Below are 13746 nucleotides of genomic sequence, written 5' to 3'. Positions count from 1 at the left end.
TACATGTCTTAGCGAGGCCGACCACAGGTTGTCATTTTCTTTAGAATATTTAACTACAAATGCCATCAAATTCCTCTGATCAGGCAGTTACATGAGTCAGGACTCATTTGTGGTGGATCAGGCATCTGATTAGGATGCTTTTCATGACAGGTTTTTCAGGCACATTCAACTGGCAGGAGGCCGAGTGTAGGCCCTGAATATGCCGGAGGGATTATAGCCCCCAACTGGCCTGGGAACGTATCAGGATCCTCCAGGAGAAGCTGGAAAATGATGATGGGTGAAGGACAACTGGACTACAAACTGAGCCTCTATAAGCAGAATAAAAGGGATGGATAGATGAATGGATGGGTGGATGAAAAACTAGTCTAGTGGATGACCAAATTAAAATTAAATATCTCCCATTTCATTTAAAACCCCTAATATCAATGTGAGGATCACCAAAGACAGTTGAATTTATTGACTGTAAACCATGACTGTAAAAAATAATGTGGAAGATGTTGCGATACTTCAGAAGACAAGTGAAACCTTTGACCTGCGGGTTGTGCTTCATGAAAAGCAAGTCGTGGTAAATGGAATGCATTTACACAACACTTTTCTAGTCTTAACAACCACTTAAAGTGCTTTACACTACAGGTCACACTCACCCATTCATACAGCTCGTCTATATGCAGCACTTTTCTATCACACATCATTCACACTCTGAGGGCGCAGCTGTCAGGTGCAGGTTTAGGGTCTTGCCCAAGGACACATCGGCATGAAGGACGTGTAATCCTTTGTAAATGCTTCATTGAGATGTTTCATTGTGTTTGAAGTACATAAGCTATGAAGAGAATCACACCATCAAGACCTGGTAATGACAGACACATCAATAATACTTAATGTTAACAGTGACTGCAAAAATACAGCTTTGAACAGATATCGTCCAATTTCTTACCCATATTAGCATATATTCTAAAATCTATTGGATATATTGACAAAGTGAAAGATCATCTGATGTCTGTGTTCTGGTTTCATTGACAATTCTTGATGTAAAGGGCGACCAATGAGAGAAAAATGGAAAAAAAAGAGGTCCCTCAGATTGTTTTTCCCTTTAGGATAGTTGTCATCTTTATTTCAATTCAGCTTCTTCTTATTGTCCTTTTTCTGTACAGGGGCAGAGACGTTTGATGAGTCATTAATATCCGCTATTGCAGAACTTATTCACAAAACGTGACTTAATTTTTTTTTTCAAAACTTACTGTGATGGTTTAGAAATACACAATAATTAATTCGTAGAAATGTGGCGTATGTACGATCTAAGGTGGTAAGGACAATAATGAACATTGTTCAATAGAAAATATCTAAACAGCCTTTTTCATGAAACCCACCAGCCAAGACGGGTGCTGCCATATGACCCTGGCAAAATCATTGTAAAAAATCATAACCGTAAAAAATCATTTCTGAAAAAAAGTGAAGAACTAAACCGTTTATGATGTAATAATGCTACGGTGAAGGTTTGGTTAGGTTACAACACAGATAAAAACCTGGTTAGTTTCAGGGAAACATTGTGGTTTACATTAAAACAGCGATTATACTAAGAGGATCTTTGTCATCATTCATTACAATAATTAACATGCGGTCAAGGTCACACAATGATTGTGGTCATGTAGATAAACAACATTTAATGGTTTGAAACAGGTACGATACAGGGGCCAGTGTTATGTCCATCCATTCACCGTGACCTCCCTACACAGATAAACTCTGATGCTCAATAAAACATTTATTAGACTTCCTCCTTCGCCCCATCATAATAAGGCTGACGCTTTGCATAACCTTCTGAAGTTCATTTTTTTTTCTTTTTAAATCCATGTCAAATTATACAACAGGTGAGGGAGCCTGAATACTTTCTAAAGCAAGTGCATGTCTTTAATCGTGGTGTCTGACCCCACACTTGTGTCTATAGAGCCCCCCTCATGCTTTTTGATGTATGTCAATCAGGCAGTTCCTTTAACAAAAAGCGCAGCAGTGAAGCAGTAATGATGCCAAATGTCCATTTTTAAAACGTTTTACTAATGATGCAGTTCTGGACTTTAATCATTAATTATTTAACCCTCAAAATTAACCAATTGAATTTATTGATGACAACTCATTTGCATTAATTTGAACAGTAATAACTGTAGTCACTTCTATGAGGGAGATAAACCATTCACAAGTAAGAGCGTGTGTGTGTGTGTGTGTGTGTGTGTGTGTGTGTGTGTGTGTGTGTGTGTGTGTGTGTGTGTGTGTGTGTGTGTGACTCCAACCTAAGAGAAAACGCTCCGCATGAAAACCTCCCAAACAGACTGCTGGGCTCCCTGCAGGCGGAGCGACCTCTACACCAGCATGGAGCTTCTCACTGCTATCTCTCTTTCAGTGTATTCCAGCTCACACGCGCCCCCTGTGGTGAACACCACACCTCACTATCCCCACACCAACACACACACACACATACACACACACAAAATCAGCTTTAATCTTTCTCTCAGTCAGCCACCCACATTCAGTCACGCGGGACCAGTGCGTGGTTGCACCGGCGTACGTGCCATTTTCTGCTGTGACATTTCACCACATGTGCACGAGAGACGCATACAGTGTGTGTGCGTGTGCGTCCGTCCACGCATGATAGTGATAAAAGTGTATCTAATGCATTAGCCTCCTTTAGGATTCCTCAGTGCTCCGAGTTGAGGTAGGTTGGAAATCCCTTAGTTTAGCAACAATGTGGTCCAGCCACGCCGAGGCGTGCAGGGAGACACTGCACTCACATTCATCTTCCTCATCTGCAGCCGGCTGCCAGCAGCAAGAGAGAAAACTGCAAGTCAGGAGGGTTTACAAGTACTGCTTCTTTTTTCTTATTGTTTCGGACTGTGGGCGGGTCTGGTCCTTTGTATCTTTACCCTCCCTTCACATTCAATATGTGAGACAGGTTTGATCAGAGTGTGATCAAAGTAATGAAATAACGTATGACAACACTTTTCTGGGAGTCCCTGGTGGTCAGTGGAGGCAGTATTGTTAAAGCTCAAAGCAAAAACGTCCACAGATACATTTTTGGAGTCACACATGGCAAAAAAGTAGAGGCCTTTAGAGAGCCATGCTGGTGGAGCCTAATAATGACTGACAACACTCATCAATCTACTCAGAAATTGCTTTGGTAGTGACTCTCTGATCATCAAATCCACACACTTTCTCACTCTCTTAACTGAGTCCACAGTAAAGGCTGCGATACAGGGAGTCACATGAGGTCCACAAATAACATGAATTCTGTTTCTTGCTACAATAGGTGCAACAAAAGATCAAGCAGAGGAAACCAATCCCAGCTGACATTGGGTGAGAGGCGGGGTGCATCCTGGACAGGTCGCCAACAAATCACAGGGCTGACATATACAGACAACAAGCCAACCATGCTCACATTTACACCTACAGGAAATGTAGAGTCTCCAATTAACCTAAGCTGCATATCTTTGCACTGTGGGATGAAGCAGGAGAAAGCTACTCAGATAAAACCCAGACCAGCAAATTCAATCCCAGAACCTTCTTATTGTGAACTAGTAGTGCTAACCACTGCACCACCATGCCATCTAGACGTATACTTGTCAGATACAAATGTATGATGTTCAAGGGTTTTGTTCTAATTTAATAGCATGAGTTTGGCTTTGATCATTTCATTAAAGGACCAAGGTGTACAAGCCTTCCCAAGTATTTAAGAGAAACACCTAAAGGTCCTCTCAAGAGCCAGTGTTTAGTTTATCCCTTCTGGACTACTGTACCTGCTCCACATATAGATATGAAGCGCTCATTTTAAGCTAAATAAACACTAATGAAAACATAATATTAAAGAATATATTCATTTCTGCCAATAGATCTCCCTAAATGCTAAACCCGTGTACGATAAATGTGAAATGTGTCACGCTTCACATGTTTTGACAGTATCCCTGACGTGTTTGACTCAGAAGTGAAAACACAGACAAAATAAAAGATTTGTTGTTGACAGCTGCATTGGTGCCACTACTCTGAGTGTAGTGTGATGCTCCACTTTCATCCAAGAATCAGGATTTGAGAAAACTGGAAGCTGCAAAATAAAACTGAGGATAAAAAAACAATAAACACAATTTCACAAAAGTGAAAGAGAAAAATAAAATGAAATATGTGTTCAGTAAGGTGGGTTGGGAGTTGTTGTCAAAAGTGGATATGACAAGATCATCTTTGTTTCCTCAAGCACCTGTAACTATGACAGTCAAGAGATACATGGTGGGCCAAACCGACAGAAAGTACATTTCTCTCCAACCATCCGTATTCTAAAGCCACTTATCCTTTGTCCTATCCCAGCATGAACTGGGTCAGGGGAAAGGACCGTCCTATACAGCCCCATGACTGAGTGCTAAGACAAAGCCTTTATAATGATGGATTCATTTAGATACAAGAATGGCACTCGGTGAAGCACAGACCTCCACCAAGGCTAAACAGTTCCCTTAAATTCAATCAAGCAGCACCAAATTTCACACACTCATAGACAATCTGTTCCCTAAAGATACAAGGTTTATTTTCATCAAGAATCGTGAATTATTCCCAGGGACAATGGGGAAAGTGTTTGAAAAACTGACCGGTGCACTGTAGATCATATAGGGGAAAGATGGCTGTGTAAGATATAGCAGTCATAATCAGAAAATAAATGCAAACCTCTCAAGATTTTCCAACGAAATTGGGATAAACCGTCGTACATGTACATTTGCACATATGGCTGATGTGGGTTTTCAATTAATTCGGTTCATATGTTGCATACATACACGTAAGGAACATGCTAATTCCACATAATGACTCCCCATAACAGTCAAATCGATTTCTTATCCAGGTCTGCTGTCTGCTGTCTGCTGTGAGGCGTCACTGCTTACGGCCGAGGCTCCTCTCTGTGTCTTGGAGTGCTTTCAAGTCCGTGACACTGTGTCCTTGTTTGGTTATTTTCAAAGCTTTTCTGCTTTATTACATATTTCACGCTTGAAAATGACTGAAAAGCTGAAAGTGAGTTTGCATAATATGCCACCAAGGTCACGACCCAGATAATCCGATGGCACGGTGGGCGAGTTTATCTCCTCTCCTTCACCTCAGGTTTACTCTGCTGGTCACTTCTGCTGCTTTTTTTTAAAGCTATCACAATCGTGTCTCTTTTGTTCAGATTGAGTCATGAGCCTTCTCATCTCCTCACATCCCTCTGATCCACCCTTTAATCACTCACTGCCTCCCCTGCTGTCCACCGAGGGCCAACAAATGAATACTACCCCGCTCTGCCCTGCGCGTCATGACACATTTCCCCACACCCACATAGATGCACCAACATATTCTGCCACAATGGATTTTCATGGACAGCATTTTCTGGACTGAAGCTACCAACAGCCAATCATTTGTTCAAAACCTTTGACCGTGGCCATTTCAATGTCGGAGCATTCCAAACATAGCCCTTACGTCATCAGTCCTCTCATCTTAAGGTTATGATATTAACAATGAAGTTTATTTACACAGCACTTTTCTTAACAATGTCACAAAGTGAAGAAATAAAACCAGACAGGCAAATAAAATGAGAATAAGACAAACGGCCATGAGCAGAGGAAAATAGAACAATAAAAGAGATGAGATCATGAATAGGATTAGTCAGTGTAAATAAGCCAATGTCATTTGTAAAAGCTTTCGCGAAGTTTAAAGAAGGATTTAAAAGATAGTAGACACTTAGTCTATGTGTAATGATTAGAAAGTTCCACAACATGGGGACTGTGATGGCAACAGACCTGTCACACTTTGTTATTAGGCGAAAGCTGTTAGTGACAAGCAGGACTGAAGGTCATATAAATAGATTTAAAACATGAAGGCAGCAACAAAGTGGAGTAATGATGGCAAGAGGAGAGAGTGAAGTGACTCCCTCCTCTGTGTTGGTTGTGATCCGAGCGACTCCTTGGTTTGGAGGATGGTGTGGGTGTGCTGTTAGTGCATGTTAGTGCATGTGTGCCCTCAGGACATTTATGAAGTGAAGTGGCTCTAAATCTTATCATCAGTGATTTAAGTGAAACACGTGGGTGAACATGCTAATTCTCGCCCTTGTCTCTGCTGTGGCGTGTAGCTGGATTGTTTTTTGTCTGACCTGCACACAGGGTAACTTTGTTCAGTTGTGTGTTCAGGGTCCAGCACCTATATCCTGTTTAATGGCCGAGTGTGGCCGATGGAGCATTTGTTTTGGTTCGATATGGTGGTGGTTAGTGCGACATCTAATGGCGTTGAATATCTAATATGCCTTCAACGATTTCTCACACAGCGCAGGGGTGAACACAGTGAGCCGTAATAATGTTAAACAAAGCTGTGGTCTCTAATACACAATGTATTAACTTACTGAAACCGTTTCCTGCTAATATTTATAATTCAATAACCTTTCCGGATTATTTGTTTTTATTTTCCCAGATTCCTGCTATTCCGAGACACTTCATTGAAACCAGAGTAATATTAATACATTTTGTGTGATGCATTATTTCATCATTTAAACGTGAAAAGGTCACTTTCAGAATCAATGCAGGGGCTTCGTATTGATGAACCTATTGACATTGCAAAGCCGACAAGCAAGCTGCATCATCTCTGTCATGCCAGAGATCACCTGGACAATGTCCCATTTAGTATCACTTAATAAAAGTTGATAATGACCCCCACCTGCACACAGGGCTTCCCCTACTGATGGAGAAGATGCAGAGATACTGCCACGCCATCATTGCACATTGTCAGCTCGTATCTTTTTGTGAGCTGGAACCTAACGGGAACAATTCACAATGACAAATAGTGAAGTCACTTTGTAAAACAGGTAACCTTTGTGAATACAACATCTTCCTCAGTTGAAGAAACTGTGGAGAAGTCAGAGCTTCATAGGCGGGATTAAGAGTTGAGACGTCATCTTCCCAGCCAGCCACCTGGCTACATCCATGAAAAATAGAGGCAGAAACATTGCTGCAACTCAAGCTCAAAAACATGGATAGAACTGTTGCATCCAAACCACCTGAGTGCCAGTGAGGATGATTCACATCAAGATATTAAATCTGAAAAATGTCATTGCGGCAAGTCTGGCGGTGTTTTTATTTTGCCTCCTGTCACTGTTTATTCCACTTGAGTCATGTAATCATACGCAGCTACACTGGCCTGACGTGTTTGATTGGCTTTTGAAAAGTAACTGACATACTGAGTGAATGACATCATTCAAATTCATTTTAGACATTACGCACCTGACACCCCTGTACTTTTATACTTTAGGTTGAGGAAAGACAAGGGAGTTCTCTCATACCACAGACAAGGAAACTCCCCATCTAGTCCCACCAGCTTGACATGATCCAGAGTTCCAGTGCTCCTGGACGTTGTCCTAGCCTTTCCTTGCTGCCGGGCTGTACCCTCAATCCCTCTGCAGAGAGGGAGTGAAACGGTCCAGCTGTTTCTTGCCTGAAACAAGCAACAACCATCTATCCTCATCAAGATGGTCCCACATCAGACAACTCAGCTCTCTCAGCTCTTATTAGCCTCTTCACTCTCCTTTATTCTCGTCTGCCAGTCTCTGTATCTGCTGGATTCCCCTCATTCATCACTCACAACTATCACCCGTCTCTGCACCGCACAGCAGGCCATAACCACCCGGCTCTCCAACCTATTTCCACACAGAATCTATTACATCTCCCCAGCCTCTCTTTTTTCTTCATCCACCAATTCAATCCATCCAGTCATCCATCCGGCCAAATATTCACCGACTGCCTGCCTCGTCCATTTGAGCTCATCATGGGGTTCCACAGCCACTCGATCACTCTGAACCCAGGATTATCATCGAGGAGACACTTTGCCCATGTGACTTTAAGTACACGGAGGGAGAAGAATAAGCTATAATGCATCGTTCAGTGGATGGTATAATTCTTATTTTTTTCACACCTTAAGGCAGAACCAGTCCACACCCACTGTTGAGTTACATAAGTGCAATAACTAGAGGAGAGGAGGCTCGGGCAGTGAGGGGATATCAGTCGCTCTGGAGACTGGAGGAGGATCAGGCAGGAGATACCCACCGCAACGTGCCTGCTTGGCTGGCTTCCCACGACTGGCTCAGTATCAGCCCACTATCAGCCTGGGGAGGGAAAGATGGGGAGGCAGCGATGGTGGCTAAGAAGAGGAGGAGGAGGACCGAGAGAATAGGACCAGAGGCTGATTATGGGAAGCGACTGACAGAAGCAGAGGAACAAGGAAGAGATAGATGGTGGAAAGGTTAGGGGGAGAAAGGGGAGCCGAGTAATGTTCCATCCCTCTGGCCATAGTCCTGACGGAGCCAGGATAGAGATGTCAGGCCACATCCTGTCTGCCGAGGGAAGGAGAACCGGGATCCAGCAGCAGACAATTAGACATCAAGCCACAGGCCCTTATCCCATCTTATTTCTGCCTCTCTCCTCCTATCTTCCTCTATTGTCTCCCCTTACCTCATCACCCCCCCCTGCTCTGAGAATCCCCAAAGCTATCAAATATCAGCACTTGATTCTCCTTTGTTTCGACTGGCTTCCCGGATTCCGATCGAGTGTCCCTCCCTGGACGGCAGATGGGCAGAATATGGTGCCGACCTTGCAAGGTCACAGAGCTTGCTTTCATTTGCTGAAATCCTACACCTTCCATTTCCCTCTCCGTCCCTTTTCCCCCTCTACTCCAGCCAAAGCACACCACTTGCTTTTGCAGCAATTTCACACAACTATCCTCACTTTTTTACAAATCACAAACATTTTTACCCCTAATTGCTGCTGAAGATGCTATTTCTCTTTCGTTTTTTTTCTTGGCACATGCAAAACTCCGAGGTGACCTTGAGGTCAGACAAAACAAAAAGATAAATCTGTTTTACCCATTGGAAGCATGACTTGTCTTTGCCTGTAGCTTTACAGTGAACCAGAGATAATTGTTTAACTTTGCAGTTGATGTATGAACAGCGAATTAATCCTCTTACGAAGAAAAACATTTTTTTTTAGTTAAACAAATGGAAAAAGCGTTTCAACTCACCATTTATCTCGGCATCTTTTCCACTCTCTTTCACGCTGGGTAAACAGTTTTCCAGGTAAACTCCATTGTGATAACAGCTATCCCCCTCACTGAGCTGCGGTGGTGGCTCCCAGCACAAACATGGGGTCTGCATGATGCCACAGGGCCTGTTAGATGTGCTGGAGGCCAGACAGTCCTCCAGCCACTGGCACAGCATCTGACAGGCTGCCATGCTGGGGTTGCGCTTGCCCACTACCAGGTATTCTGTTTTGAAATCCCTGTCACCGGCAGAAATGGCTGTGGCCACCTTGAGAGGTCCCTTCCTCATTTGGAGGAACTGCTTTCCGGCCTCCAGGAAGGCCACTGGAGCAGAGGAATCACAAAGCTTCACCACCTCGTCAAAGCTCTCCATGCCCAGGTAAGTGCGCGTGGTTTCTAGGAAGGAGTCGTACTGGAAGGTGCGTAGCTGTGATGGCACGCAGTCCCCTGTAGGTTTGGTCACCTTAATGAAGATTGTGTAGCGCCTCGGATCAGGGTTCTGCAGGGTCCAGGAGCAAGGCATGCTGGGGAACACTGACGATGACAGGAAGAAACCGAAGAAACGGTTCTGGACTAAGGTGGAACATGAGTCTGACTCTGGGCCAGAGGGAGCTGCATGACACCAACCATCCATCAGCAACAGAGGGGCAAAATACAGGAGTATCACTGGGAGAGGCCATCTTGCTTGGCCACAAATCTGAGAGAGAATTCTTGCCATGGTTTGCAGGTAAAGGGAAGGAGAACGTACGATAGGTTGATGCCTGTTTTCAGCAGTGCTCAACTAAAAGCTGTGTAGTGCAAAAAAAGGCAGGGGAGGGGGAGAGGGAAGAAGAAAGGGACGCGGTGGAGGAGGAAGGAGACAACAGTTGCTCTCAAAGATCCAGCGATCGGCCCATGGCTGCATCAGTCGACCTCGAGATTCTGAACGAACCTGTGAAATGGAAGAGACAAGATATGAATTACACTTTGTATCTGATCAGACAACGGAATGGGATTACACTGATTCTGTTTATCTCCACAATGAGAAATCTCTTTCAACTGTTATTGTTGGTGCTGTAAGCTGAGAGCTACTGCAGTGACTCGAGCCCCGGAGAAGAACAGCAACTCTAATAGAAGCAGATAGAGAGAGGGAGCCGGTGATTTAGTCAAGTTAGTTTTTCTTCATTACACGAGTTCAGATTGGTCTCTCCCTGAGAGACCACTGCTTTCAGCACTCGACTGCTTGCATATTTTATCTGCCAGTTCATTAATTTGTCCAATTATAAGACTATTATTTACAAAAAAGGAAACACCTGCAGTCATTCATTACGGCACTTTATTAGAGCCATGGACAGTGGTTCCAGGTACATCAGTCCTGTCCAAAAATTAATTAGCTGATGTGATGTGTTCAAATACAAAATAAAAAGCTGATAAATGCATATTTCACTTTTTGGCAAATTGCTTCTATGACACTTCACCTTCCTTGAGTAGCTTTGACGTTTTAAATTATTTAAATCAATTTGACTTTATTTGAAAATTTGTGATGTGGAAAATAGTTTCTGGATGGTAAACAAGCTCATTCGTATACAGTGCACTCGTTATATTTGCCTCTTGAAGTGATATTTGTATGGTTGCAGATGAGCACATTGACTAAAGCAAGTGCAGTTTAGGGAGATTGTCGTACATTGTTAACGTCATTGAATGAAAGACAAAAGGTGTTAAGTCCGCCGCACTAAGAATGACAATATTGAAGTCGCACTGAATAGTAACAGAATTTATTGAGAAGCAGAATGTCCCATTACTTTCAGTCGTACACAATACGGCGTTAAACTGACAGAAGCTCTGGGAAACAAATACATTTGTTGTATATTACTGATCAAAATGAAAAGATGTGGCTTATAATGATGTGCTTGCAGAGATTTGAGTTAATATGAGAAGAAAAATGACTTTAGAATGATGTGTGATTTGTTTCCTATATAGAATATAATTTCAAATAGAATAGAACAGTGGTTTTCTCAAAGTGGGAGGGACTCCAACCGATGGGACACCAAATGCTTTCAGGGGAGGCTCAGTGAATGGTAATGAAATAATATTACATTTGTTATTAAATAATTCTTCAAAAGAAGATTACGTGGAACAGTCTCAAAGTGTGTGATGTGGTTAAAGAATAAAGTAGAATAAAGAAATATCACATGAAAGGAGCCCAAACCAAGCTAAAAATTGAAATCACATATGTGGTTCGAAACATATCTCCAAATGATTGTTACATTTTTCTCCATGTCCACCATTTTCATTTGAAACGGATGTAAGTGTTGAGGTTAGTGCCCAAAGACATCACTGACTTCCTGAGGCTTTTGATATTTAAATTAATGTCGATACAAAGACAGTCTTTGATTCAGGTTTCCAGACTGAGACACACCTGGACACAAATTCTAGTGGCAACAAGACAAATGTGGCCTTAACTCTGACAAAAGGGACCAGCTGATCCAGTTCTGTGACATAGATTTCTGATGGAGAAACCCAGTTGTCAAGGCCTGTCAGTGTGTGTGGGTGTTGGGAGACTGAAGTAAAATATATATTGGCAGAAACCAATAAAATAAGCCTTCAGAACCAATAAAACAACTTAAACAAAGGTGTGCTGCACTGCTGCACAACAGAATGAAGTTTCCTTTCTAAACAAACTTGACAAAGCAAACTTTAATCAACATGAGAAAGCTTCAATCCCTCACAGCCCACAGAGGACCACACAACAGGTACATTGTGATTAGCCTGGCATCGCAGAGCAAACCCCAAACATTAGGGCGGGGCAATTAACCGAAAATGTATCGGAAACGACCTAATTTTGCTCATGTCACTTAATTTGGTAAATATTTCCCCCAATACGTGCATGCACGAGCTGTCAGTTTCCGCTACGTTCAGTGCCAGTTTACCCTGCTGCATGTCCTCCCTCCTCACTCCCCCTATGACCTGCACTCACATCACATGTTAACAATAAACACCGGTTTGTTTTAAGCTGACACTGAGCCACTCATTTGTAGTGTTTTTCCCCCCAGTTCGCACTGTTTGACTGTCTCTGAGCCAAGTTTACTTCAAGTCGAATCCCAACATACATTATCTCAAGACACAAAAGGGCTGATGTTGGACAGTGACTTGATCTGAATGTAAATTATGAGAATCTACAAACACTCCTGTTTTACATGAACTGGATGTAAATAACAGACAATGGATGTCGGATACGTACATGGTTCAGACCTGGTTCTCTATCAAGTGCGACACTGGTTGTTTGAATGCATGGACCTGTGATTCATTTATTCTGCATGACCATAAAATACATTTTCGCATGAACCATAGATTCTCAAGGCCATAGTAAATTTGGGACTGCAAAACATCAGCTGTATATACCCGTGATCTGTACATTTCTAAGTTTATGGTTAAATATCATGTAGGAAGCACTGAGTAAATGTTTTAAAGATTAATTTGCAATTTTCAGTCCTAAACTTCAGTACTGTACAAAAGTTGAATAAATCAGTTATTGAATTGACATGTTGATAATGGCCAACCTGCCCCCAGTGTCCAGTCAAGGCTCCAGGGGAATGTGGAAAAGACATTTTCCTTAAAACAACGAAACGCCCCGTTTGTGAGGCCAAAAATAACCCCTGGTTTGATTCAACTGTGACAATTCTCAAAACCAACTTAATATAATTTGCCACCACAAGGCTTTTCTCTTATGGCACAGCGATTCGTTTTGTCTCGTATTATCTCAGCATGGATCATATCTCACTCCGCCTCATCCTGGCAGCTTGTAACTTCACCTCGTACCAAACAGCGTCCAGGGAAAACTACCCAGGCCTCTTTCACCAGACAAGTCTGACAGTAATGAAAGGAATAGAGCTTTAACAGAGGATAAACGGCTGCCCTTTATTGACAGCTTCGCCTCATCTATCACACACACACACACAGACACAGACAGACACACACAATCAACCAACCCCACCCTCCTCCTCCTAACCTGCCGTGAGGTAGTCTGATCAGCCTGCACGCAGCGCTCTGCTGGAGCTTCCTGTTCATGGCAAGCCTCCCCTCATTATTAACACAGAGCACCGGTCCCTACCTCCAACCCCGAAACACACACACACACACACATCCCCACAGTCCTCTATCGATCTTTGTGTTTGAGGGGCTAACAGACAGAGAGCAGCTATTAAAACACTTTCATCTACTTTGCAGCACAGGAGAATAGGATATGGCAGTGAAAGAAGAGATTTGAGCCACAGCTGCACAGCGTAGTAAAATCCGACCTGAAGATTAAACTTGATGTTCTTTGACGATTAATCAATGCACCTCTTTGAATCTTCCTGACACATGTTGCATCGAGGGTTTCCAAAGGCTTTTAAGAGCCAAGGGCTACAGGATTTTATCGTTTGGTCTTTTCTAAGTAGTGCAGGGGGGTGCCAGGGACGGCATACGTAAACGCAAATACGTGTAAAATTTGAATCTGAATTATATGAAAGCGTATTTCCTTTTTTTTATCGTTGAAAGAAGTCTGTTCAGGGTTTGTGTTTGTTTTGTCAGTATAGCTGTCCAGCCATTTTCGTATTGTCTGAGTATTTCCTCTCGTGTGACCTCTGCCTGTTGGCTTTTTTTAACTTTGAAGTGCATTTGTGATCTTGAGTTTTGACACAGAAAGTTTTTTGTTCA

At 42.7% G+C, this 13746-nt stretch overlaps 1 protein-coding gene across 8 annotated transcripts in view; it reads right to left on the bottom strand.

The window, feature by feature from the left end:
* The window catches only part of adgrb1a (adhesion G protein-coupled receptor B1a), a 157533-nt gene that overhangs the window by 98615 nt on the left and 45172 nt on the right, over nucleotides 1–13746 (bottom strand). For all 8 annotated transcript variants that reach the window (XM_034610911.1, XM_034610908.1, XM_034610914.1 and 5 more), the window contains exon 2: nucleotides 9052–10000. In XM_034610911.1, the coding sequence (XP_034466802.1) occupies nucleotides 9052–9787 (736 nt within the window). In that variant the 5' untranslated portion in view covers nucleotides 9788–10000. The remainder of the gene's footprint in view (nucleotides 1–9051; nucleotides 10001–13746) is intronic.

The sequence above is a fragment of the Hippoglossus hippoglossus genome, chromosome 16 (genome assembly GCF_009819705.1).
Source record: "Hippoglossus hippoglossus isolate fHipHip1 chromosome 16, fHipHip1.pri, whole genome shotgun sequence".
NCBI classification, from domain to species: domain Eukaryota; kingdom Metazoa; phylum Chordata; class Actinopteri; order Pleuronectiformes; family Pleuronectidae; genus Hippoglossus; species Hippoglossus hippoglossus.
Note: the sequence above shows the minus strand (reverse complement) of the source record. Positions and strands in the feature narration are given on the sequence as shown.